Source organism: Falco peregrinus, chromosome 1, assembly GCF_023634155.1.
Source record: "Falco peregrinus isolate bFalPer1 chromosome 1, bFalPer1.pri, whole genome shotgun sequence".
In the NCBI taxonomy this organism is placed as follows: Eukaryota; Metazoa; Chordata; class Aves; order Falconiformes; family Falconidae; genus Falco; species Falco peregrinus.
The window spans coordinates 111,561,149-111,589,068 of record NC_073721.1 but is presented as its reverse complement, the minus strand read 5'-3'; the positions used below and the strand labels follow the sequence as shown (position 1 = coordinate 111,589,068).

The 27,920-nt window shown below is 40.1% G+C and overlaps 1 protein-coding gene across 10 annotated transcripts; it reads right to left on the bottom strand.

Moving 5' to 3' along the window:
- Positions 1 to 1,322: 1,322 nt before the first annotated feature.
- SLTM (SAFB like transcription modulator) lies at positions 1,323 to 27,920 on the bottom strand. 10 transcript variants are annotated; one of them, XM_055808075.1, is made up of 21 exons: positions 27,569 to 27,920; positions 26,790 to 26,877; positions 17,968 to 18,041; positions 17,497 to 17,682; positions 17,019 to 17,066; positions 15,954 to 15,981; positions 14,118 to 14,586; positions 13,504 to 13,553; positions 11,349 to 11,467; positions 9,636 to 9,785; positions 9,435 to 9,544; positions 9,188 to 9,348; positions 8,749 to 8,840; positions 8,362 to 8,525; positions 7,108 to 7,282; positions 6,372 to 6,496; positions 5,068 to 5,238; positions 3,864 to 4,178; positions 3,254 to 3,404; positions 2,335 to 2,492; positions 1,323 to 1,976 (listed from the first exon to the last, which is right to left on the bottom strand). In XM_055808075.1, exons 1-21 carry the CDS (start codon positions 27,761 to 27,763, stop codon positions 1,868 to 1,870), a joined length of 3,138 nt encoding a protein of 1,045 aa, XP_055664050.1. In that variant the 5' UTR covers positions 27,764 to 27,920; the 3' UTR covers positions 1,323 to 1,867. The 10 variants fall into 10 exon arrangements, with proteins under 10 accessions (XP_055664050.1, XP_055664067.1, XP_055664096.1 ...); XM_055808092.1 differs by having other exon boundaries at positions 3,254 to 3,392; XM_055808121.1 differs by having other exon boundaries at positions 9,269 to 9,348.

Sequence of the window (27,920 nt, the reverse complement as noted above, 5' to 3'; positions counted from 1 at the left end):
TGTTAGCTTTGTCTTTTAGAGTTATAAAATTTCATATTTCCCATTTGATCCATTAGCCACTATAAATTAATCTTATGGCACCTATTTAATTTGTATGTATTGTCACACCTGATGAAGTACAGACTGCGGCCAAATGGATATGTACTTTTTAAAATGCATTAACTTGTACTTTCTCTTGGAAACTCCTGCAAAAAAAAAGTCAGTACATTGAACTTCCTGGATTTTTCTTGTTCAGCAAGGACTGAACAACAGAGAAGATATTAAATGCATCAAGGTAAGTTACTGGAGGAGTGTGTCCTGACACACTTGCTGATACAGCATTTTGTCTTGTGTTTAAACCTAGATGTTAGTTGTGAATATTCACAAAGGATTAATTATAGAAAAAAGCTGTTATACAAGGTTTTTCCTCTCCTCCCGGCTTTCCTGAAAGGCTACTTACTCAACAACAATTTAGTTTAACTTATTTTCTGCTACTTTAATTCCTCTGGAACACTGCAATACTTTGCAGTTCTTCCACACAGCAGAAAGACTGTAACTGAGGTTGGCAGAGATCCACGTGCAACATCAGCATGTTCTTACTGGCTCTTGCCTTAAAATTCGTAATATAAATAATTCTCTCAAGGACAACCTGGACCAGTAAAAACTTCCAGCTGTTACTCAAATACTACTTTACAAGCTCTGATGTTCTGTTAGCAAGGGCCTCTGATAATTTCTGTAACTGTCTCATCTGGTAAAGCTGTGTAGTGGATGAGATCTGTTTTTTTGTTTTTTTTCTTTCTTTCTTTGCTTGCTGAAAAGCAGCATTATAACGAGACACTTAATGCTGACGGGGGGACAGATGGACCTTGGCCTGCCTTGCTGCCCCTTCTGACAGGGCCTGCTCAGGAGAGGTTTAACGTGGGCCATGCAGTGCTTAACGGAACAGAAGGGTTAAAAACACACAGCCCTTTTGCTTCAGATCACATCGGTGTGTGAAGAGGACGGCGTGGATAGGATCCCCCAGCCATTGCAAGCAAAGTTCATTTCTGGCAGGCTGGTTTAAAAAAACGGCTGTATCAAAGTTCTGCCAGAGCTTCGCTGAGCATCGAGAACAAACTACAATTATTTCTTCAGGCCTCCCATACGTGTTCTTGTCTTTTTTTGGTACTAATCTTTCTTGTGCTATCCAGCGTGCTTCTAGATTTCCAGTTCAGTGATAGTGAAGGAGACAAAGCAGCTTTAGTTGGAGGCTGACGGCACCTGCGCTTTGGTTTGCCGTACCAATGGGTCTGTTTAATTCTGTCTTCCTTCCCCACAGACTCTTTCAAAGACTTACTAGAAGCTATACAGAATATGAAGGTTTATTTCAAAAGAATACATTTGCAAGAATACACAGAAATGCACTCAATGTAACAGTACCTTCTGCAAAAATAGGTTACATAATACCTGGTAATGAAAGAACAATCTTATTTCTCTACAAATTAGAAAGCAGAGATAATAGCCTGGACAACCTTCAAAATGGAGGTTATAGTTGTGTATGTTGTGAGAAGTAGCTAACTTTTAAAGCATGACACCACAGAGCTAACGTTGGTAAATCAAACTACTAGCACACAGCTGCGAACTATTTTATACAGGATTAACAAATATTTTGGTTCCAATTTGTTTTTATGCAGCTCTAGTGCCTCAGGGAAAATGCTTATCAAAGATACACAAAAACTATCCAAAATTACAACGTAACTATTAAAATGCCTCCGAAATTGAGAGGAAAGTAATCGTGTTAAATTAAAAAAATTTAACCAGGACTTCCAGACAAGATTTCCTGTTTTTAATCAGAGAAAGTTTACAAGAGATTTCAATAAGTTATCTTGAAACCAAGCGGCTGTCGATCTTAGAATCTTCGTGGAGGTCCACCTTTAAATGGCTTAAATCCTGAGCCACTTCCCCTCTGCATGGAATTGCCTGTGATCTGTACAACTCTATTAATTGGTGAAGAGTTACTGGAAACAAAGGTTTTAAAAAAGTGTTAAGTTAATCAGGTTCTAAACTCCGGGTGCACAGGTAAGAACATTGAATGTAACATCTCGTACCCCTCAACCGTTAAACTCTTTTAAGAGACTTGAAACCATGCAAGAAGGGAGACGCTGCGAGAAGTCGCTGGCTTCGGTGCGGCTCGGCAATGCTGCCACCAGCAACGCGACTGCTGTGCGGGCACGGGAAGGTGGGTTGGGATGTCGTGCAGCAGCAACCCCTCCCCAGGAAGCACCGCTGCTCGCACTGAGCCCAGGACACTGCCTACGCCTAACCGCAGCGTGGAGAGCTCAGTAGGGAACTGAGAGGAAGGAGTAGGTTTTGTACCTTGTGTGTGGAGACATCATGCCCCCTCCTCCACGGCCATCTCCCATTCTCCTCGTGTCATGATACCCGCTTCCTTGAGAACTAGGTCCATGCCATTCTTTTCTTGGTCCAGTTTCACGACTGTGGCGTTCAACAACGTGTCTGTCCTCGTTATAGTGCTGTAGGAAAGCGAGAATCGTTTTCAGAACGAAAAGGGATATTTTATCAACAGGAAACGAGCTCTTCAAGAAAGTGAAGCTTACACCTTATATATGTAACACACAGAAGTCAGGCATCTTTTAAAGCTTCCGTCCACTGGCAGCATAAGCCATGCTTACAAGAGCCCTGTTAACTCTAGATAACTAATTTGCAGTAATGACTGTGTGGGTACGCAGGGAACAAAGTTACATGAACTCACACTTCACTCCCAGTTCGCTCCTGCTCTCATATAATCACCGACAAGCATGTACTATAGAGCTACAGGGAAGTAAACACTCTTTTTTTAAAAAACAAAACGCTTCAGGATCTAGTAGCATCGAGCAATTCAGTCTGCGGACTTTAAAAAGTCTTAGGGAAGGTTTTTCTCAGTAGGATGTTACATATTACAACAACAAATTGCACGGTAAGTAGCAGGCAGTTAAGATCCTGAAAACACAGGGTAACAAGAAATTCTCAAAAGCCTGATCGGTAATTCATTCAGGTATTGTTCTTATCTACGTGAAAGATACCAGACATAAAAAGAATCGGGTATGCTTTCTGGAATTTTGTGGCTTATTAAAAAACCCGACAAAAAAGACCCTTTAAAATAAAGAAAACTAACTTGAAAATAGCCAGAAGGCTTGCTAATGATTCGTGTGATGCTATACGGTCATTTTTCCAGTGTGACTTTTAAATTTTCCAGTCTCTCACTCATGCACACAAACACACGAGGATGACTCACTTGTCCTCCACCTCTTTCTCCCATCACGCCTCGTTCTCCTTCCCTGCTTCCATACCCAGAAGCACTGCTCCGGCTACCAGGAGGTGCCCCTCTCACATGTCCAGACACTTCTCTTCCCGATCGATCTGGCCTCTCGCCTCTGTAAAAATTGCTTTTATCAAAATTTTGGTTTCAGTGTAATAGAATTGGTACCAAATCACTGCACATGCAGACTGCAAAGTTTTCTTTTTGTTTTGCAGGTTGCTAGCAACTTGCCGTTAGCTTCGTAGAAACATTCTTTTAGATCTACGTGGCGCTCTAAATAATTACAGCTCATGTGTTACTTGTTTACATCTACATTCTTGCACAAAAGCCTCCTTACTACTACGTGTTGCTACACATGGTTAAGAATAGACGGCTGGGAGGCGGCGCCACATTTACAGATGAGGTAACATGCGAACCCTACACACAGGTTTTTTTTTCTCATGCTTTTGGAAAGTGACTTTGCCATTCTTTAGGAGGCAGGGGTCTGTTCTCCCTTTACACATCAGTTCTTGAGGAACTGCTACTATGGCTGATGCTACAAGAACCGGTACCCTCGCTAGTTTGTTCGTATAGCCAGCAAATTTACCTGCCATCCCGTTTGTCTGTGCTTATGCTTCCCTCACTCTTCCAATTTGTTTGCCTAGGTGGATTTGAACCAGTCTCTCTTGGATGTCGACCGTGTGGTATTTCAGGTCTGTCATGAATTATCACTGTTCTTCTTTCGTCTCTGTCTCCTCGCACCTCTCGTCTGTCTGTATCGCGCAGTTCACTTCTTGGTTGCGGTGGTTCGTTTCTCCTGGACTCACTGAAGTTCTTAGGATATCTCTCAAAGCCTGGCTCTTCTCTTCGTGCTGTTGGGCGAGTCTTTTTTGCTTCACCTTGATTTACAAAACGTTCTCGCCTAAGTTGGTAAAGTACAAAAAAGTCATTTGCTTGTCTCCCATTTTCCCATTTCCCGGCACATCTAAGCACATGCGTGAGTATCCAAAAATATTATTCATCTTTATATTAATGTTTATTCCTATATAGGTGGTATGTCTCTCAAAGATCCTTCCCACCCCAAATTACATTGATTTCTACAACTGTCATTTTGAGATCAAGTTCTTACAGCCTGTTTAACATTTCTTTATGCATTTATCTGTTCGCATTTTGGTCAGTATAATTTAAGCAATTGTAGAGCCTCCTTTTTGCCTAGTATGACGCAGAGGAAATGCTCGATTTCCTGAGTCAGCTAGAAAATACAGTTCTAGTTCGTTGCAGCATAACAGTAGAAGACCACATATCTGTAGCTTCTGGACTTCTACTTTATAACCAGTTACTGGAGATGTTGCATGGAAACATGAAGTTGGATCTGGAACCAGCATCTACTGCACAGCTGCATGGATTCTGATGAATGTGACTTGTGCAAGTAATGCTCTTGAGTCTCATTAAACCAGTCGCTTTTAGCCTTGCCCCTTAAGGAGGTAAGTTACCAAGTAGGACAGATGTAATCCATTGGAACCTACTTATGACTAGATGCGAAAGAGGAATAAGTTGCAAAAAATCTTTCAAAATGTCACTCAAAAAAGACCATCAGGCTGCTCGTTTAAAGTCCTCAGAGAAAAGCAGACCAGATTCCATGATACATACAGCCAGTCCTGAAGACACAAGAAGTTCCAGGACTTGAGGCCTGGAGTGTATTGCAGCAGAACTGTATAAAGCCTTTAGCACCATTTTCGATTTTGAACAGTTAAGAGCAAAATACACAGAGATGCTGGCAGGCAAATACCTGCCCCATTATCTAAACTCACCTATCAAAAGATGATGATGGAACAGAAGAACCTTCTGGATATCGTCCCCGTTCTCTGTGATCAAAATCGTTAAACCTGTTCTGCTGGCGACTATAATCTGAACCATGACCAAAACGTGCATCTGTATCAAGAGCCATCTTTTTATTTTCATTCCAGTAAGGATCATCTCTCCTTTAAAGCAAAAAAAAAAAAAAAAAAAAAAAAAAAAGAACCTTCTTCAGTTACATGTATCCAAATCAAGGCCTAATAAGCACAAAACTGTTAGAGTCAGTAATCCATTTTTAAGATGCTCATTTGACCCTTGGAAAGCCACTAACCAAAGGTAGACTCTTAAACAGCAGTGGGAGTCATTTAAGAAAGAAAACCTGAAACATCCCTCTTTTTGAAGTGCAAATTAAAGCGAGAAAATATCCACAAAATATATAATAAAATCTAAGCAATAGTATACAGTGTTGGGCAGTTTAAAAAAAAAACAAACACTGAACAAAACCCCAACACACACATCACTTGGCAAAATTTTGCCTTGAAAATAACCTAGGAAAAAAAAATTGCCCTCTAGAAAAAACAAACAAACCCCCACCACAAAACACCCACACATCAGAATAGCCTTCTCAGCAAAGAATAACGTAGGGAACATCGCAGCCTTGCTTAGTCGAAGCATTCAGCTACAGTCTCTACGATAAGAATGTGAGATACTGAAGTCTATCAGCAGCAGCCTTGAAAAACGAAGCTGTCCTTATCCCCCTGGTGAAGAAATGTCCGTGTTCTGCTACTGTATCTACCATGACGACTTGTATTTACCTCCCGCTGTACCACTGATATATCGATTTTAGGGTTGAGGTCTCTGTTCTCTTTGTATAAACAAATAAAGACGAAAGCCAGCTGAATTCACGTGGCTCAAGCAGCGACTCATACACGTCATCAGCTTTGATAAAGCCATCACACTGAGGTCCTGAACCATCCATTTACCAGAAAAGTGAATTCTTCACGAATTAGAAGCAAGAAATTTCAGCCACTAAGGCAGAACAAGTTTTTTCCTCAGCAAATGCACTGAACTGCATTATGCTCTTTTTGTACACTAAGAATTAATTCATGGGATGCTTCTCTTATTTCGAAACTTCCCTTCTACAGCTAAGGTATGTTTCATGCTGGGTATAAACTGCTGTCAAAACCAAACAAATACCAGAAATCCAGTTCTGTGCAGACTTGCTTCAGGTACAAATGCGTTTTCAAGTCTGCCACAAGGCTGGTAGCTGTTGCCTTTCACTCAGCACTGTAAAACAAGGGTTTGAGAATTAGTTTACCTGTGATCTACATCACGTGGACGTTTCAAAGAATTCCTCTTTTCCTGTTCATAACGAAGTTGCTGCTGCTGTCGACGGAGCTCCTCCCTTTCACGAGCAATACGCTCTGCTTCTTTTCGACGTTCCTACCGTGAAAGGGAAGGGTGAATAAGCACAACAAACCAACCAGGCCTTTATTAGAGATACCTACAGAACAATTAGCAAGTATAGGGAATTAATACTCGATAGTTTTCTATTAAAGGCTATCGGCTATAGTTAATCCTTCGAGAGCATCTAAAACTAAAGACCATAAGGAATACTTCTCCAACAAAGCAGACGAGATCTGGAGAAGCTATTGGACATCAGACAGAAGCATCTCCAGGTAATTTCTTGTATTGCTGCTGTATTTGTTGCCCAGAAACACATCTTATTAGGTTTTGCAGTGACATTCTCTCAGAAAAATCCAGAAAAATTATGGAAGACTAGTCTAGGCAATATGATCTGCTGTACTTCAGTGTTTGAGGCGGACATACATAGCCACCGCATAAACCAGCGGCAAGAGCCTGCCATCAAAAGACAAGTCAAAGTCAAGCAAAGAGCTAAAGGTTACTGCTGTTGTAGGCTGTGAATTATGTAACGTTTGGCTGGTTCTTTTATGGGCTGGGTGGAAGGGTGAAGAGAAAAATTCACCACAAGTGTGAACTCTGTAATACTCCCAAATGATACTGCACTACAGTCAAACTAAAGACATACACACCTGTTCAATACGAACACGTTCTCTTTCCAAACGCTCCCGTTCCATCCTTTCCCTCTCCAGTTTTTGCCTTTCAATTTCTAATCGTTCCCTTTCTCTCTGCAAGCATTCTTCTCGTTCATGCATTATTCTTATGCGTTCTCTCTCACGACGTTCCCTCTCGGCAATTTCTCTTCGCCTAAAGAAAAAGAAAAAAAGTAAAAAAAAAAAAAAAAAGAAAAAAAAAAAGGTAGCAGAAACTCATCTGAAAATTTTTCGCATCTAAAACTAACATCACCTTTGGCATAGACATGAAATAAACTATTTGAGAGTAAACTCTGGACAGAAGTCCTGGTATCAGAAGTCTGCTCCTTTAGCCCCATGTAGCCAAACTAGCATATTCTACAGAACCATTTAAGCAGACAGCAGATACTAGGAAAAGTTATATCAAGAATCATCCATCATTCTTGATGTATTTTATGCTGGATTCATATTTCTATGTTGTCAATCTGACAGACAATAATAACAGCTTAGCTAAGAATATGACTTGGATCTTAAAAATAAATGCTATTTTAGCTCACCCTCTTCAATGCACTTATTGTTTTCTGTCCAAAAATAAGACAGAACAACATACCCACTCTGGATTTGCACAGGTTAAGCATACTTGTCAACAGCTTCATTTTGGTTTCTTTTTCCCACCTCCTATAGTAGTTTACAGGAAGGCGGAAAGGCACTTTCTCCTTTAAGCTTTATGCTTGCTGGGAATTCCTTTGTTTGTGGAAATCCAGCCAACAACAGAAGCCATTTAACTATCCTTTACAAACTTTTGGCCATATGAAAAGAGCAGAATAGAACAGTGTAGCCATTTAGTCCTTTTATTTAAAGGGACAAGATTGTATTATGCTTGGTTTGTCACTCAGATATACAAAAGTTCTGTTTAAAAACAGCCAACCAACCCCAAATGCTATTTCTGGCCACATGTCCTAGTCAACTTCTCATCTTTTCAAGAAGAAACCTGACATGCAGTAACACTTACGAGACAAGCCTCCCCCCCATCCCCAACAAACACTAAGCTATGTGTGTACATATAGAGCTACTAGAAGATTAAAAAAATTTTGAGTCTGTTAATTCATATAAAGATACTGTTAGGTAGGCAGAGTCCCAGACTTTAACATCTGAGTAAAAGGCTTGACAGAATGCATTCTGATTAGATTTCTAAATATAGTATCTGATCAATTAATGTATAAAATAGCCTTTAGCAAAAAGTTGAATTACTACCTTCGGAGTTCAACAGCTCGTCGTATTCTTTCCAATCGAACCATGTGTTCTCGCAATCTCTGTTCCTTCATCTTTTCAAAAGGCAAGATATCCTTTCTACCCCTGTATTCCCTGAATTTCACTTTATCTTGAATAATACGCTCTTTGTTCCTCAATATCTGTGGCTATAGATAGAGATTACAATGGTTATTTCAGAAGTCTCATTCATTTAGGGAGATTTCTGGATGCTGTGTTCAAGTATCATTAACTACTTAGCTATCCCAAAGCATACAAAGCTTCTATCTAAGCTTAACAGTTTGTGATAGTTTATTGACTCTTCAGTGAAAATATCAACTGTAAGGTATTAGCAAATCAGATAAGGATTGCATCAGGTCTATAGATACTTACTTTATCAAACCTTCCCCTTCTAACTGTCCTAGTGTGGCCTTGGTCTCCTTTTGTTTGGTCTAAAACTACAACTTGACCTGGGCTTTTACCACCTAGGGAAGGGGGGGAGAAAAAAAAAAAAAAAGAAAAAAAAGAAAAGAAAAAGAAAAAAGGTTTAACACACACGCATCCCTATTTGCCTAGTACAGATTTTCCTTAGTGAAATTTCTACATCTCTAAATTGAACAGTTACTGGTAGGAGAAGCATACCATCATGTCTGTAATTAAGTAGTAATATAAAATACGGAAGCTTTTACATCAGCTCTAAAGCAATACATGTTACTGGAGTCTAAAAAAACCAGGTGTTTAATTCTCTGGTTTCCAGTAAGAGCAAGAACACGCCCCCAAAACAAGTCAGACACACATATTCAACAGGACGAAACATGGCTATATTGCATACTTATTCTTTTCTTTTCTTCAGTTTTTTTAGTGGATTCTTGATTGGGGCCACTCGCTCCATTATCACTCTTCTCATCTTTACCTTCTGTTTTCTTGCCTTCTTTACTTTCTTTTTTTTCAGATTTCTCAGATTTCTTTTCTTCTTTTTTGGTTGACGGAGTTCTTGTTAGGAAAGAAACCACAAATGTAAAGACAAAAATCCAACTAAAGGTTTTTCACAACTTCATAAGACATGTGAAGTTTCTTACTTGCTGGCTTTATCACTTGATGCTGTCTTCTTATCTCCCATGCTTCTACCCGAACCAGATTTCTCATCACTTTCCTTCTTCAACTCCTTTTTGGAGGGATCGCCTTTCACCTGGATTTTTTTTCCAAAAGGGAATAGGTTAATACAGATTCTTGCCTAAAATGGGCTATTTGGGGAAAAGTTTTCATCTTATTAAACCTACTTTCTCAACAGAAATTTGTTGTCCATGCAGCTCTGTTCGATGAAGGTGTGCTATACATCTAGCCACTTCTGTACTAGAAGACATTGTTACTATGCCGTAACATTTTGCCCCTGGGCTTCGTGCGTTTGTGACCACCTTAGCACCAAGTACCTACATAAACAGGTAAAATTTACATTTTGAGAGACACATGTAGTAAGGAAGCGATGGTATTCCAATAATATTTTTACCCTAGTATATAAAAAACAAACCAAACAAACCCTCCCACCCCACTAGAAAGACTTGACACTCCCAAGTTTTTAAGAGCATATAATTCCACGGGAAGCTGCAGCTTTGAGCACTTTATCCCAACTTTCACATCACGGCATATTAATGTTGATGTCCTGTTTTTAACAGTCACAACCTCAGGCACATCATCTAAATGGACAGTTGTGACAGAAACACCACTAATCTGGATTTGACAGTTCATCCCTGACAGATGAACCCCCACAAGAAAGTCAGCAGCTGCCTATTACTGGCAGGAAGGTATAAGCGGTATTACATAGTAACTTAAAAAAGGAGCCAATTCTTCAAAGGCATCTAGCAAATGTGTCAACTAAGCAATTTTAGTAACCAGCTCTGACACCTGCTTCTTGAGAAAGCATTAAGCTTTGTGTTCCTGCTCATTGCTAGAATTTCTGTAACTACTGCAGCCAGTCTCCTTGGTGTAGTCAGGCTCTAATGCAACAATTTTATCTTTCTAGCAGCCTGTAACGGTACACCTATTTAGGAAATAAATATTTCCCAATTAATTTAAAAACTGGGAAGCTAAGTAAATGCAGGTACCAAGCACGTTTACAACGAGAGCAGGCAAAGAATTGGAAGTTTTAACAAAATATACACTCAGGAACATTCGTGAAGGCATTAAATCATCTACTAAATTAATTAGTAAAATCAAGAGATCCAATAATCAGAACCCATACTTGATATTCACAGTGCTAAGGTTGTAACTCGTTCCCAAGATGCAATAATGTCATAATTGCACACTTATACAAACACTACAATTTTACATAGTTAGCAGCAACTCCTTTGAGAAAACAGAAAAGCTGTTTTCAGAAGCCTGCTTAGCTTGTATGGATTCTGCACTGTTGGATGGAATTCGCATGTTAAATTAAACCAAAATTCAGGAAAACAGACTTAGCTTAAGCAGCCTGTAAAAATATTCATTAAGTTATTAGAAGTCCCTAAAAGAACAGGCATTAACTGTCACGTGTTTTCACCTGGTTTTCCCACTCACAGGCCCTCAGAAGACATTTTAAAAACAGTCTTCCCAAAGCAGCAGGTTCTATTAAGACTGTTTGTTATAACTTTACTGGTTAGTGTATTATCTTACATTCATGATTAAATACAGTTAACGCAAAAGAACACAGCCATCACTACCTAATTTTTTAAAAAAAATTTTAAAGCCAGCCCTGACCAATCATATTTGTGAGATTTCTTTTGCATCTATTTCACCTCAACAGGAAAAAGATTTCTATAAAGTTAACATATGGTTCTTCCCTGTAAGCACACACTCTCATTTCAAGATGCTGAAAAAAAGTATTGGGTTTTTTAGATTACATTGGTTAGACATGTCATCTCAAACTTTTATTTATTTATTCCTCAATTTCTGTAACTGAGTAGAGGAGGGGAAGAGACACACACACAGCACACATGGCACCACACCCCATGAAATACCTTTCCGTATTTGCCGAAGAGATTTTTCAAGTCAGCAGCTTTTGTGTTGGAAGACAGTCCGCTAACCCACAGGTTTCTAGTTGAACTTCCACTGCTACCACTAACACTGCTTGCACTTCCTGAAACAAGTTTTACAAAACAGCCAAAAAATTAAGGAGTCAAAGATACCATGAACATTGAATTGAACTGTTGCTGAAAAGATAAACTTCTCCCGTTACCTTTAAGTAACTCTTTATCTGGTTACCTTTCTTGAAAAGACTTCTACGTAAAAAATACATATGCCATAAGATTTCATTCATTTACCCATGTACTGAGACCAACAGCTTGGCTAACTCATACCCAAAGGACAGAGCTAGAAAGAAAATACAATTTGTTACAAGGCATGCTTTACCTCTCATTTTGATATATACGTTTAGCTCCAAATTCTGGGTCTTATCGGTAACTTCCATTCAAGAAAGTCTTTTCTAGCACCCAACATTTGTTCCTCATCAGTACATCTTTACACTGCCCGCATTACCAATGAGATGGCAGAAAGGTAGGTAGAGGAGACTTAGTTAATCCTCGCCTCCAGAGCAATGTGGTCTATCTATACAACTTCTTGAAGTATCTACTCTCCACCCAGAGCAGCTTTTTAAAAATACTGCTGGATATAGAACTGGATGCAGCCCACCAAAGTTATTTTCCACATACTACCAAAAATACCAAAGAAAAGCCAGAAAAACATTATGTGCCTGGAATAACCCCCACCTCCACATACGAGCTGTTTCTGCAACAACACAGAACTAAAAACTCAAAAGAGATTCACGTAATCTTATTCCCAACATCTTTTAGCCTTATATTATTTAGTTCAGCTTGCTGTTGTTTGCTGCTAAATGTATGAACTGCTTTTGAGTATGTTAAGATGTAGCCAGTCATACAGGCAAGACCAGATCTGGATCTCCAGCTCAACAGTTGGCAAATCCGGTGGTACGCAGAGTTTTAAAAGGTAATTTAACCACCTTGAGGAAAAAAAGTAGTTTTCCTTCTTGGTTCATCTTGATGCACTGAAGAGTCAAATACAATACATCTCAGTTATCATCAAACTAGGATTACCCTGATAATCCTAGCTATCACTTGATGTATGTGATATATCACTTGATGAACCATGATACGCTTCAAATATCATTAAGTATCATTAAAGAGGCACTATACTGGCTTTGGCTATGTATTTTAAAGACAACATCATGATAGTTACTACTACTATCACATAAGCTACATGAAAGCAGATTTGCTGTATCTTCATCCGATTTCATTGTAAGCATGTAACTATCGTGAAAAGACATGCATCTAGAGAAGACTGGATTATACCTGTCACAAAACTTTCTCCTCAGAAATTAACTGATCACGTAAAGTTGCGTTCATCCCTTAGCAATATGCAAGAGATTCTGCGACAAAGGTTTCTGGCAGTGAGCTAGCACGCGAAAAGGAGACACACGAGCTTATACAAAAGCATTTTTAAAACTATGAAGCATCAATGTAACTGGTGACATTAACGTGATCTTGAGCTCCACTCTGAATTTGTAATCACAATACAGGGTTTTACGGCAACAAATAGAAACTCCAAGGCAGACAAACATGTCCAACTTTAACGCGCTCAACAGCCACGAGTGCAATTTTGCTAGCAGGCACCTCAGCTGTTATACTTGGTTGAGAGTTCACTTTATTTAAAAATGAGATAGAATTGAAACCAAGACAACAAATTTCATTGGCATTATGTTTAAATAGCTGCAATTATTTTCCACTTGTTCTGTGTATAACGTCAACCCAAACCACTGTAGGTAAGTTACAGCAGGCTCATCTGAAATTTACACCTTCTCATCAAAATAAAGACTTGGAAAATGTTAAGTGGAATTTGCTCCCAGAAGTATTTTGAAATAGGAGAATATATTTTCATTGAGTCTTTAGAATAAGTATTTTTGATCTTACGAGGAATCTGGCAGGAAAAGAAAAAACAACCACACAAGCACATACATATAGCTAATGACTACTGTACCTCCAGCGTAATTTACTATAGGATGAGTTCAATTACGTAAGCCATTTTAGTACGTGGCAAGCAATTTCTCAAACAGGAAAGCATTTAGTTCAAGACAATACTACCCTAATTTGCAATAGTTACCTTTATCATCCTTTGATGTTGTCTTGCTTTCTTTAGATTCCTTAGTAGAGCTAGAGAAGCAAATTAAAAATCAGAAGAAAATTGAAAATACAGAATTTGGTAAGTGTTGCATTTTATACTACTAATACTAATAGACAAGTTAACATTTCAAAAAATAAAAATAAAAAAGGGCTAGGACTGTATATTTGAACAAATGATTCCCTTATGGATTCTTGAACTGATTTTCCCCAAGATGCCTGAAGATCTAGATTTTCTGACAACTCTATTCAGTGGATATATGGCAATCTTCTCCAGATTTCAGGACGGGGACTTGACTTCATTTTGTGTTCTTAGAACTGATAGCTGTTCATTACCATCATCACAAGGACATTTAAAAAAATCGTCAATTTGAAAAAAATAAATAAATGCTGACAATTCGACAATGCAATCAGTAGGACATAGTGTCTATACGAAGATCTTGAATTTTAAAAAGTAACTTATGGCGGTCAAAAAAATCTATAGGCAGGAGCATAGGATACTAATTATAAGATTCTTGCTGCTACCCCCTTAATGTAGAGTGATCTTATTGAATGCTGGTACTCAGTATCGTAAAGAACTGACATAGAAAAACAAACCTCTTTGCTTGACCAGAGGCCCCAGTAGACGAGGGACCTTTCTTCAAAGTATCCTTTTCTTTGTCTCCAGATTCTGCTTTCTTTGAACCTTCTCTGGCTTCCTTCTTGACGGGATCACCCTTCACGCAGTCTTCCTTCTTACCATCTTTATGGTTCTCAGTCATCTCATAGTCCTTGCTTTCCTTCTCCAGGCTCTGTGAAATGGTATCCTGCCCATCCTTTGGCTTACTTGCTTCAGAATCTGTAATTTTCACATTTTTACCTGTTTCTAGGAGGTCATCACCATCAAAATCCAGAGTGATGGCATCTTCAGCCTGGATTGTAACCGATATGTTATCATCCTCAGCTTCTTTCACAGAGGTGTTAGCTTCCATCTCTTCATGAGCCGTGTGATCAGCCTCAGCTAGGCTTTCTTCTGAAGGAAGAGGTTTAGATACTTCTTGTGTACCATCACCAGAACCTGCTTTATCTAAGAGGATTTAACAGGAATAAATATGGCAAAACAAGAAGTTTAAACAATTTCATATGCATAAGCTAGAATAGGACCTAGAAAATACAAAGCCAGTTATTAGCACTGATGGAAGGTTAGAAAAAAACACAAGGTGTATTAACACAAATATAAATCCTTTACCCAGGATCACTTATTCTTCATGGCAAAACACATTTTCTAGAGACAAATACCAAAACATTAGGAGGGAGAATATGGTTCCATCCTGGAGATACCCGTTCTTCATAAGAGGTATCCATTTTCCAGTTTAGGATTTAGTGTTCCAGAAGAAAGTAGTTGCTTTGGATGCTCACAGTTTTGATTTAATCCGTCTTTGAATCTTCCTGGTTCCAGGACTTCTAACCTTCCCAAATCCAAAAGTATTACAGTCTTGGAGAATTTCAGCCAGTCTTCCTTGCTGGTGTTCTTTTGCTTTTCCTTTCCAAGCAGTGGTTTGGCAGTCAAATTAGCTGTACAAGGCTGCTGCAGAACACAGAGGCGTGAGCTTTAATCCAGAGTTCGTAGACAAACGGTTTTCAGTCTTCATCCACTGGGCAGATTTTTCCATCTCAGTCCCGCATAGGCATCTCCAACCGTATTTCTTGGGTTTGCACAGATAAGACACTTCAGCCATAGGGTCCCTCGTAAACACGGAGTCTGTAGTTTTATCCTGTAACTTCAGTAATGTGTTTATTCCATCTTGTGTAAAGTGAGGGTGTTCCATGTCCTTTCTAGTCCACAATATGTAGAATCCTTAAGACTTCTGTCCAGGAAGTCTGTTTGCCCAAATGCATTACATTCCTTCTATAGTTTCACTAATGAGCACAGCTTAAAAAAACAAAAAAGGTAGCCACTCCACAAGTTTCCAAACACTTGTTTTACCATCCTGCATACAACCGGTATTTCTAAGTGACAGTAAGCCAAGTATATGATGGTCCATACATTTGTTGGGTGCTCGAGTTCAGTGTATGGGTGTATCATTTCGCTCAATTAAACATCAGTTACTGCAGTGCAAGTTGGAAGCTTTTGCATGAAGACTTACCGTATATTAAAATCAGTCCTTGAATACTATGTTTTTTTCATTAAGAATCATAGTATTACAACTGCATTATACATCCACCACAGTAACTGATAAGTACTGTAATCAACTCTTAAGAGTAAAACCACTCTTAAGAGTGAAATAAACCCACTGACTGCGATGATTCCAGGTGCTGAGCTTAATAAGGCAACAAGTGATACTTAGTACTGGAGACAAGCCTAGCATTAGTAAAGAGATTGAATATTACAAGAGAAAATTGCCTGTTGTACCAGACTAAAGACCTCTGAACTCTATTAAACTTTAAACATACCTTTCTCATTTTCTTCGTCTTCACCGTCCTGCAATAAAAGGAAGTAAAGACTAAATGTCTCTGGCTTTAAAACTTTAAGTAGAACATTTTGTATTTTCCACAGAATTTCTGTCATATGAAGGCAAACTAATGCACTGAAAACTGCTTCCAAAGAAAAGATGATCTAAAAGCCAAGCCTGCGCATCTCCCCTGTCAAATGACTGAAAATGGGTATGAAGCCTCACTGGTATCTATCTGCAAACCTTGCAGTTTGCAATCGGAGCATGCAGATATTTTCTCCCCCCTTCCCCCGACCCTTAACTCAACAGGACATTTCTAAACTGTCCCATGTCTTGCTAGAGCCTTCAGAATGGCTGTCACGCTGCTGATAACTACTTTCAATGATGTGCAAGCAATCCATCAGTAGCTTTAAAAGCTTAGGACAGAAGCCAGAAACTAGGTAGACTTCCTCCACTAAGTACTTACAAATGAAACTGTGATTTTAATAGGTATTTACTTAATTATCATCAGCTTCACTGAGCAAGACATGCTGTATGAGATGTCCTTTCAGAAATCAATTCCATGTAACTCAGAATGAATTTCTGAACTCAAATATGTTACAGATATTAGTATTATACCAATATCAAAAATACAAAAAGAACCCCCACCGAACCCAAACAATCAGCCCCCTCCCCCCACAAACATCGTCCAAAGGCAAATTTCTACATTAAAACAGGAGTTCTCTGCTCCTGTATAGGCTGTATATACTGTGTTAGCATTTAGCATAGCCCTCTGAAGTGTTTTTAAGAGAGTTTGAAATATACCGCTTGCTAAGTCTACACACTAAATACTCCCAAATTGTAGACAGAAATTTGCATTTAAATAGCAAATCTTATCTGGCAATCACAATTATCTGCATAATATTAAAAAAAAAAGCGCAAACCTCCTATACCATTTACCTTTACTGTATTACATCATCACATCATCTGACTCAGATGCATGCTGGAACAAAAAGCCAGTCTAAAGTGATCTTTTCCAACTAAATAGGGATGATAATCAGCTTAACAGAGCTGATTTGGAACTTACATGGACAGTCGGAAAAGTATAATCTTCTATGTCTTGGCCTTCATTTTCCTACAAGAACGTAAAAGGGACTTGCTCAGCAAATTATTTGTAAGACACTTAAACACTCAGAGAGTCAAGACATTCTGTTAACTCAGAAAGCAGTTAAGTGGATACACTATTGAATGCATACAGGTGAACATCAATGAGGAGTTCTCATGACTTGCCTCTTTCAGCTCAGCGTTCAGATTATGCATGTCACTACCAGTACTAAGGAAAAGGAGCACTTAGGAACTCCGGACTGTGGTAGAATTTTATCAATGCCACATTTGTTTCAGGACTACTCAAACACAAGCCAAGGAAAACAGACAGAAAAAAAAATTTACTAAATTACTTTTTAGAGATAAGCTGAAAAACTACTTCTGACTTCCTAGGAATACAAACACACTAAGAAAAATTTACATTTTGCTGATAAAAATCCATGTAAAATACAACAAAGTACCTGACTTTCGGAATCCTTTTCTGCATCCTCTGTTGTCTCTGCTGGCTCCAGGTCGTGGTATCTTTTCTTTTCTGTAGATGGCAGTTCTTTAGAATTCAAGTTCTCATCTTCAACAGATTCTTTAAAATCCTTTACTTCATCATTTCCGTCTTGATCACTTGCATCTTGAGTCTCCGATTCACTTTCCTTTTGGTGTGAACAAAAAATACCTGGCATAACTAAGGGTATTAGCTATATTCTGAAAAATTCACCGCAAGAATCACTGCTTCTGCAAAATACTGTATCACATTCATAATAAAAATTCATAGCACGTTTAAAATAATCCACATCTTCACACCCTTAGGCATCACAGCTCTGAATACAGCAAAAACAATGCTCCAAATTTTCACATAAATTAGCACAAAGAGAATGGAAGATTTTTTTTGTAAAGCCAAACATTAAACTTAAATACGAGGGGAAAAAATTACATACTTTTATTACCTTGACAAAGGAATCATCTTCTACTGAAGCATCACCAGTTAATTCATCAGCTTCCTGCTTTTTACCTGAAATGACAGAATACGCTAATGAATAGAGCTGTTACACAGAGCAGACTTCCTTCCAATACCGATTATGTGTTGGGCCTTAGTTTACTATTCTCTATACCTTCTAGTTTACCTGAACTGTTTGCTACAATATAACCTTCCCAAAACTGGATACTTTTAAGGCGAGCAGAAAAAACGTCAGCTAAGTGAGCATGAACAATCAATGCTGTTGCATAAACAAGCAGTGACATCCAAGCTAGTGATTTGAATAGCAATCCTTCTACTTTGAGCGACAATGGAATTCAGGAGAACATTACACTGTACATTTCTAGAATTACTGGAGTTAATGAGACATTATGACTTAAGACTTTGGAAAGGCCTTATAGGATAATTAGCATCACCGAGCTATTTAGGTTAGAAGGGACCTCTAAAGGTCCATCTAGTCCACCCAACCTCCTGCTGAAAGGCAGAGCTAAGTTCCAAGTATGATCAGATTGCTCAGGGTGTTATCTAACCGTGGGTTTGAGTATCCACAAGTATGGCAATTGCAGCCTCTTCAAGCCACCTTTTTCAGGGCTCTTCACCACTAGAGGGAACAATCAGCAGAAGAATTAAGTCACGTGAACCATTCAGGTCTTCTACATATTCTTTACCGTACTAAGGGCAGTTCAATTCCCTTGAAGAATTCTGTTCTTCCAGCACATGCACACTTTACTCTAATAAAGACGCCTCTGTGGAGATGATGACTACACACAGTTCCCTTTGGAACCCACTGCAATTTCTTAATCTTCTGCAAAAGCAAGACCTAGAAGACTAGACATAACTATCTCCACACAAACCACCCTTTGTAGAGCATTCTGTCTCAGATTCATTCTCTCAAAGATTAGCCTGTGCGACGGTTTTCAGTAGCTTAAGGTACAAAAGCAGTTCTGTTAGGAAGTGGCTCTACTGTCTGCTACTGAAACCCAGTGTCAATTCAAGATGCAGATGAGATGACAGTCATGATCAGCACTTAACGCTTTATTTTTGACATCACATCTTCCCTCATCCCTTCATCCTCTAACGAATGGCTAAATCAATTCTATAGATACTCAAAAGGAATAGAAAAGAAAAACATCAGCCTAAGTTTGACACAGTATGGACACCTCTGCGAATGCGGAATAGTCAATTTTTGTCAGCAATTTCCATAGCCTTTTCATACACAGTGCTTAAATTGCATTTCAAAGCTGGAAACCGCTCAGCTACAGGGCAAGAAGAGAGACTACTGTTTTGGGTTTACTCAGATTCCAGTTGGTTTTACTCATTTCCCTGGAAGACGACACTCTGAGTACTCCTGTACACAGCACACTGTTGATTTGAGGTCAGATGTATGCCAGTCTCCAGGAAAAGACAAATGGCAGAAGTTATTTCTATGATTGCAGAACATGAGGTCTTTAGATCCAAATACATAAACAAGACCTTGGTGCTGATTTTACTTCATTTAAAACCAAACAAAACCTCCCTGGTTTGTACGTGTAATACAATAGATTGGTGAGATTTTGGCATAAAGAGCCAGCAGCAGAGGCGTGCTTAGGGAAGCTAGCTTTCCTCGGGAGGAGGAGTGCACGTATGCTGGGAGGGACAGGTTTTGATAGGCATCACAGCTGATACCTGAAAGCAAGACTAACCCGAATTTTTATTACTATTTTAGTATTCCATGATAAAATCTACAGCCACGGATCTCTTCAATATAAATATAAAGCAGTGAGAAACAGCAAGGATTCCTACACACACTCAACTGCTCTCTGTTTTACCCATCTCACATTTCAATTCTTTAGTTTGTTAAAACCTGAAGAGACCAAGTTTTTTTCCCCGCATCCCATATCCAACTAAACACATGCAGACACAGGCAAACACAGAGCAGATGCTAGACCTATTTAGCAACTATCTAGCCTATACTATTATCATGAAAGCTATTTAAATCCACTCATTTTGCCTGAGGGAATCTGGTAGGTGAACTAGAACCTAGACTTTATAGGGGATAGAGGGGGGGGGGGAGGGGGGGAAAACCCACCCACATCAAAGCTACCTGAGGTTAGTCCCATCATTCTGCAACAGCAGCTAGAGACTTCTATTGACATGTCCTCATCAAAAGGAAGTTATACCTTTCAGTAATGAAACTGTCCGTATCTTTTATTTGTTGCTAAATTAAGCCAGACAGGAATACATGTTTCCATTAGCTTTTCTTTAGTCTGTCAGCCTTTCTTTGCAGAAGTATTCCAAGGCATAAGGAGACCTGAACAACAACCTTTGCTTTTCAGCTTCAAGCCTGAAAGTGGTAGAAAGTTTGCTTCCCCTCTCAGTTCTGTGTTTCGGGTTACTTTGGTCCAGTTAGTCACGCTGCTCACAAGTGGCACTTCAAAGTTTTGATACAGATAGTTTTCAGATGTTGGTACAGTAACTTGCCAAAAACCCAGCATCCACAAAAATGCAAAACTTTTCCACACTGATGCTGGTCCACAATGGGCTTCTGAAAGGCACACTTGACTCATAATTTCACAGAACTAAAAACAGATTGCAACACACACCCTTCAGGACCTATTTCTGTGAACTTATATAAGACCAGTATCACTTCAAGGAAGATAATTCAAAGTACATTAACAATCAGTGTCAGAACAGCTGGACCTTCTTCAGACAACAGGCACAACAGCTCTCAAGTCACACAAGTTGTCAACCCATAATAAAATTTCTGTACAGGTTTATCCATGCTGTGGCTATTGAAAATGTCAGTGGTATAATGAGCACTCACCACAAATCTGGGTGCCTAACCACATAAATATTAATTTACTTTGGAATAATGGCAGTCCTTTATAAGCCATGCTCAATCCCTTTTCTGGTAATGGCAATTGCTACACACAGTAAAATTGCAACAGACTATTTACTCAGCGAATGAATATTCTTCTTAGAATATTTCTAGATGATTTCTAACCTCTTTAAAACGTTCACTTGATATTATGCAGGTTTAGCTTTCATCTCATTTACAAGCCTTAGCGTAGCATAAGCTTGTTCTGCCTATCCATAGCCCTCTACATGTGATATTCAGGCTACATAAGCATATACAGAATTATAGAAGAGTTTTATTTTGGACAAGTCTTAAACAAACTAGACATCCGCATCTCATGCAGAAGTACAGCGACACACTCGTTATAAAATTTTAGAAGGATCAGTGTTTGCATTTCTGCTGGTATGCCTGCTGAGACTTCCAACTGGGTTCTGTCGTACCCGATGCTAAAGTTTCATCAAAAACACGGGATGGGAAGAAAAAAGGAGAAGGGGAAAGAAAATCTTTACAATGGAATGAACTCTTTACAGCCTTATTTGGTTAAGAGGTCTGCTGCAATTTGAATAGTAACATTTGCCACAATATTATCAAAAGTAAATTATACTGCTACATTTCTGTATTCCTAAATGGTATCACAGGGTTACAAGAATATTTAAGTCTTCTACAGTGTCTGCAGGATACTTTGTAAAAACCATAAATTACGAAGAGCAGTATGTACTTCAAAGAGTCAGCTGCTCTCTGGAGAATCACCAACTTGCTGGTAACATTTGCCATCGTTTGTAATCACTTGATTAAACATTCATAACACTTTTTAGTGTATCTCATTAGAGATATCACTCGCCCCCACCTTAATGAAATTAATGAGGAAGCATTTAGCCACATTACTTCCTCCTATCCGAGGGCACACAGAAGCCTTACCTACCATTTGTTGTACACTGTCTATATCTCACTTCAATAAGGCATGATATAACTTAAATTACGAAAAACAGCTTTCCAATATTGGAACGACCGGTACAAAGTGTTTCTAAAATTCAGCCTGCATGTTATTTTTCAGATATTGATTACAACTTACAGTATCTTAAATTTCTATCATCCACACTGAGTTCCCATATTTTTAGCTGAATAATTTCCTCCCTCCAGAGAAACATTATTTTCTACACATTATCTACGCATTAACATGCAATGAGAAAGTCTAGTTTAAAAGGAATGTTCTCTTTATAAATAATTTACATATGTCTTTCCTCAAAAGAGGGGAATGTATTCATTTCCTTATAATGTACTCTATCTTGAATAAAACACTTGAGAAAAGTAGGGTCTCAACAGCTGGTTTATCTTGACAGAAATACTCAAAAAGTTACAGGGATATTAAGAGCAACTGAACAGCACCGGTCAGATACCTAGAAACAATATTAAATTAAGAAACCTACTTTGTGAGTCAATTAAGACAGGCATGCCTTGTAACATTAAGAGTTTTAATTAGCTGTGCAACCGCACTGTGTGCAACGGCACCGCCCACCCCTCCAAGAACATTTGGAGAAGTCACTTTTCAATCTTTACTATTTTATTCAGCAACTGCAAAGCAGACCAACAGAACTGGCCACTAAGAAGCAACAAAGCAGCTACATGCTTGCCTTAAAAATAAAAAGACTTCTAAAAGGCAGGTGAACCCAGCTCAGGAAGAAGATTCATTCAGAAAATTCAGTCTGAAAAAAATTGTATTTAGAAATAAATGAAAACTCGGGTAATTCAAGATTAAAATCCAGGCATTTGTACTCGTACCCACAGATCACACATGTATGTAACACAGCTGTAAGACACCTATTTTCAGAGCAGTTGAGAACCCCTAACTTTCTCCAGCAATGATTCACTGGGCAGGAAAACCGATCTCCCTCTGGACAAGCTTGCTGCACAGCACAGTGTTTCAGAAATCAAATTCCAGAACTACAGTAATGGATATTAACAACTCAGAGAGAAGAAGAAATAACGAACTGACAGTTTGTCAAAATAGTTATTTTAATATTCCTGAAGGACAGATAACATCATGACAGATTCTTTCCCCACTCCACTCTCCTTTTGCAGGCAAGCAGTGTGCAACTTGGTTTTGTGGAGGTTTTTTTTAAGTAACTAAACAGTTTTGATGAAGTCATCAAAATTATTTGGGCAATAGTTTAAGCCAGCCACTGTTAGTTGCCTGTGTTTGACCTAAGAAATAGTATTATCAAATTGGAAATTTAATTGGAAACTAGAGAGGTACTTCAGACACAAAGTTACAGGTGCCTAACTAGCCTCAGAACCTTGAAGAGCAGCAATAAGCATCTTTGCTCACATTACATCTCCCAGGTTAAAATTGATTAGCCTAAAATCTCTTCTTCACCCACACTAATTCCAAAAGTTGGCAGAAAAGTAACTGCCAATCACCAAGTTACAATGTACCATTTACACAAGTACAATTACAAGTTAGACCAAGTACAATGCCACAAGATTTCTGACTGCAGCTGCTTTAAAGGAATGTGAACATTCCCAAAGCATTTCATGCTAGCAGTAAAGGAACTTCCTCTGGATACCAGAATAAGGAGAGGGATGGTCAGGCTTGAAAAGAACAGCTTTTTCCAAAAACTGTCATCCTTTTACAAAGCGATAAATTTGTCCGTAGGTACTAAATGCCAGGGTGGAGAGGCACGGCTGAGGCAATTAAAGATGGAGCGCTTGGCATTTATTATATGTTTAAGCTTTCAAACTTCAATTGGTAAAATCAACTGATCTCACCTGCACAGCCCCTCTGATCAGCTGTTCTGCAGCTCCTCTTTACCTCAACTATTTAATTAAATTAGCTTCTGGAAAAAAAGTGTTAGATTTTGACTAACTTTGCATACAGGGCTGATCAAGGTTTCTTGCTGGATTACAGAATCCTTCCACAAGCATTCTTTAAGTAGTGACACAAAAGCCTCCAATTATAAACTTTCCTGATGAAGAGCCACATGGCTCCCTCTATGTTATCTCACGTTTGGGCAAGTCAGTAAAGGCCCTATTTTAAATATCACTCCTTTTTCATACAAGATCTTACGCTGCAGAACTTGGTATGGGATAATAGCAAGCTGCTGTTTATTTTAAGACAGAAAGGTCTACATTCAAACCAGCTTAGTCAAGGCCTTATTATTCTACTCATATTGGTTTACAGATGTTTCTTTCCTATCTCATAGCAAGTTGGGTTTGTGTCATTGTCAAAAGCTTGTCACAGTCTGGTAAAAAACTGCAGCATATACTCAGTTGATAGATCAATTTATCAAGCCACCAAAAAATGCTGTTCTATGAAGGTAAGTCCCATTCTTAGCTTCATTCCTATTCCTCTCCATTTTTGTCAAGTTCGAAGAAAAAACCAAGAGGGAAACCAAATATATCACTCGCACGCAGACACTATTTCCCTCTAATTCAGCCTGCATCAATATTCCAGATCAAGTTTTTCTAACAGACAGTGCTAGGGAATTAAGACATCTCACTTCTTCCACAGACCTTAAGAACTGCAGTAAAACTGTCCACAAAGACATTCAGATCTAAAACCAACAGCCACCTGACAGTTCCATGTTTTTTTGGAAGGGAAACTTCCTTCCTCCCTCCCATTCACCTCTCTCTGGCTGCAATGAGGAGGTTTATCCATTACTCCCACTCTCTGGCCTTTTCTGAGGCTCTGTTTTCTTTGTAAATGAGTATCTAATCTTCCTACCCTCCTTTGTACAGCAATAATAGCTCTGGGGGAAAAAAACCCACAAACTATAGGACTAGTAGCGTCATTAATTTTACCACTGGACAGCAGTAAAATTTTAAAGACCCATTAATATTACTACAAAGCTGTGGGGCAGGGGGCGGAGGAAGTAATCATTAGCAAGAGGCCTAGAGCAGTATGTTGGTGAAATCAGTACAAGAGCAACACAGCTCAGTGAAGACAGTGTATAAGCACAAGAAGGATCAAGATAGTAAATTTTAAAACAAAAAAAAAAAAAAAAAAAGTCAGCTGTATTGAACTTAGTTGATGGGCACGCATCTCCCACATGCCTTTGAAAGTATCCTAGTAACAATCCAGGGAACAGATTTTTGAAGTGCTAGATTTCCAAGTTTTGAGGGATGCTTTCTGGTTACTTGTAACATCTGTCAGCAGAAAGCATGAGAGAGGGAGATAACATTAGAACCAGCAGTTAACACATAACAAGGAATAGTTAAAAAGAAAGAATATATTCTTTCTTACAGTTAGAAGTAAACCAGTAAGATCAAAAAAAGATTCTCCCTAGATAAATTAGTGAGTTTTTCTTATTACACACTTGAAGATTAATACAATGTGAAGCTCTTACACTTTTGGCACAAAATTTGCTCATAAGACTTCTGTAATCCAAGATGTAATGAGGAAAAACTCTTGAGCCTGCAAAGTGAGCAGATAAGAACTTCATGAAGGTCATATCTTACTTTGACGTTTACCAGGAGCGTACATTCATATGTAACGTTACGATTCAATTCCACAGAAGAGGTGGAACAGCTACTGAAACCTGCCTCAGGCAGCAGCACAAGTAGGCAAACTACCTTTGCAGAAGTGAAACAGTGTACCTAAACAAGAAGCCAGTTCGAGAACATCATGCACGTCATTATATTAATATGCACAATAGGAGGATGAAAAGCAGCAGTAAAAGAAGTGTTGATCACAGTGGAAGGAGTAGCCATTTAGAGCTCTACATGAAAAATTCTGGAAGTGTTTCCTTAGCTTCCACATAGTTTTCTTAAGCATCAGTTCCCTTTCCAGAGTAGGGAATAAAGTAATATCACAGAGGAAAATCAAACCATTGTCAAACAATTCATTCTCTTTCACTTTTCTAGTCTGTCAAAAGCACAGGTAAGTTCTTCAAACTTCCTAAGCAGATAGATTTTACTATTAAGTTCCCTATTCACAGCACCAGACGAAAGCATGAATAATCACAACACAAAACTCAGCCTAAGACAAGTGACAATGGTATAATGTTGATAGTTTCCAAAACAGGTATCTATAGCACACGTATGAACGTTCTTAACATGTATGTTCAATCAAGAATGCTATGCATAAAACAGACATTTCCTTTCCCAGTATTACTTGATTACGGATGCTCCCAGAACAACAGAAAACCCTAAAAATCCCCCAGAACCCAAACCTCACAAAACATTATTTAAATACTTATGCAAAAGAAAACAAAGCAAATACAATCACTGCCAAACAGATTGGTATAGAATTTAAATAATTATCTTTCAGAACAGAAAAACTAAAACCTCTTAACTAGACATTTCACAGCAAGCCTTCAGAGCCCATTCAGGAAAATTCATATTTATAATCCTGTCTTCAGTTAAAAGTATGCTAAAAACCCACAGAACACAGTCCTCTTCAGACAGCGACCCCCTACCACATATCATTGTACACTCATCACTAGCCTAGGTCCAGCACCTTCTCCTGGCTAAACAACCTCTTAGTTCTCCCTTTGCTGTTGCACAGACACTCTCAGACACTACACAGATCCCCACCCCCCGCACCAGAGCTGCGCAGCAGTTCCTCTACCTGCTCTGCACCTGTAACACTCCATACTCCATGTTCAGGGTCTCTGTTTACACAGCATACGTCAAAAATCTCACAAATCACCTACAGAGCCTCAGCACACGCAGCACAAGGCTTCAGGATCCCAGGCAGTACAGCCACTACCCTCACAGCACATCTCTTCATCCTCCCATTTTCCATATACATCCAGCACCCCTATACATTGTCTATATACAGTGACTGAAAGCAGTTGAGCAAGGCAAAAGACATCTTACATGACAGAAGTCATAAACAGCAAAGTTACAATTGTATCCAAACTACAGACCACAGTTCCACGCTCCTCCTTTATAGCAATATATGCAACAAAAACTGCTTAAGAATGTAACGTATATCAATAGAACCTAACCTTTGCCTTTGGTTGGTTTCTTGGTGGGTGTGTCAGCCGAAACAGTTATTTCAATATTATCTGGATCGCCTCCTTCCTCTTCAATAGCCTAAGTGAGACAAAAACCACAATTTTTAATGGATTTCCGTGGAAAGCTAGGCAATTTGACTTCGGCAGAAGTCAGAGACCCAAACAACTATGTCTTCCAGTCCCGACAACATTTTCCACAACCACTTCGGGTTAAGCCTTAACACTTCGCGCTGGAGGCGGTGGCACGCCAGGGGCAGCGGCAGCAGTCCGAGCCGTGCCAGCGCCGTTTCCAAAGCACACCTTATCAAGGACCAGCACGCTTCTCCTCGGTAACCCAACACTAGAAGGCCACTACGACACCCGCGATGACATTCAGAGCGGCACAGAACCAGGAGGCTGGGCTGCACGGAAACCCCGCGGCGACAGCCAGGCCCGGGACTCACCCCGGCGGCTGCCCGGCCAGCTCCAGCGCCCGGGGCGGCGGGCGGGCCCTGCCGCAAGGCCGCGGGGGCAGCCCCGCCGCCCGACACCCCGGGCCCGGGAGGGACGCGCCGCCCGGCCGGGCCGCACAGCGCCGGGGCCGCGGCAGCCCCTCGCCCGGCAGCGGCGCTGGGACAGGTCCCGCCCCTCACACCGGGGGCAGCCGGCGGGGCCGCGAGGGCCCCGCCCCCGGAGCCAGGCGGCCGGCAGCGGCGGGCCGAGCCCCTCGGCGGGCCGGGTCGGGTCGGGTCGGGCAGGGCCGGCCCCCGCGGCCTGTGCCGGCCTCTCACCTGCTTGAGCCGGGAGATGAGCACGGTCTTCACCCCGGTGATGTCCAGGTTGCGCCGCTTCAGTTCCGACTTGAGGTCGATCACCCGCAGGTCGGTGATCTTCTTGCTTTCAGTGGGGGTCGGCGCTACGGCCGCCGGCGCGGCCGGTGCCGCGGGAGCCCCCGCAGCGGCGGGAGACGAGGCGGCGGCGGCCATTTTAGAGCGACTGAGCGCGGCAGCTGCACGCACAATGAAACCCCCCCGCCCGGCCGGGCCGCCGAGTACCCGGATGGAGGCCGCGACTGACCTGGCGGCGCGGCGCAGGCGCGCTGGGGCTCACCTGGCCCCGGGACCTCCCCGCGAGAGGTTGGCG

Bases quoted from the DNA above. Each gene is read 5' to 3' on its own strand.
- SLTM (XM_055808075.1), bottom strand. From the start codon at position 27,763: ATGGCCGCCGCCGCCTCGTCTCCCGCCGCTGCGGGGGCTCCCGCGGCA. The intron at 9,349-9,434 runs GTAAGAAACTTC...TTTCCTAACAAG, and splicing joins TCAAGTGATAAAGCCAGCAA to AACTCCGTCAACCAAAAAAG. The intron at 8,841-9,187 runs GTATGCAATATA...CCCCTTCCCTAG, and splicing joins TGAAGAAAAGAAAAGAATAA to GTGGTAAAAGCCCAGGTCAA.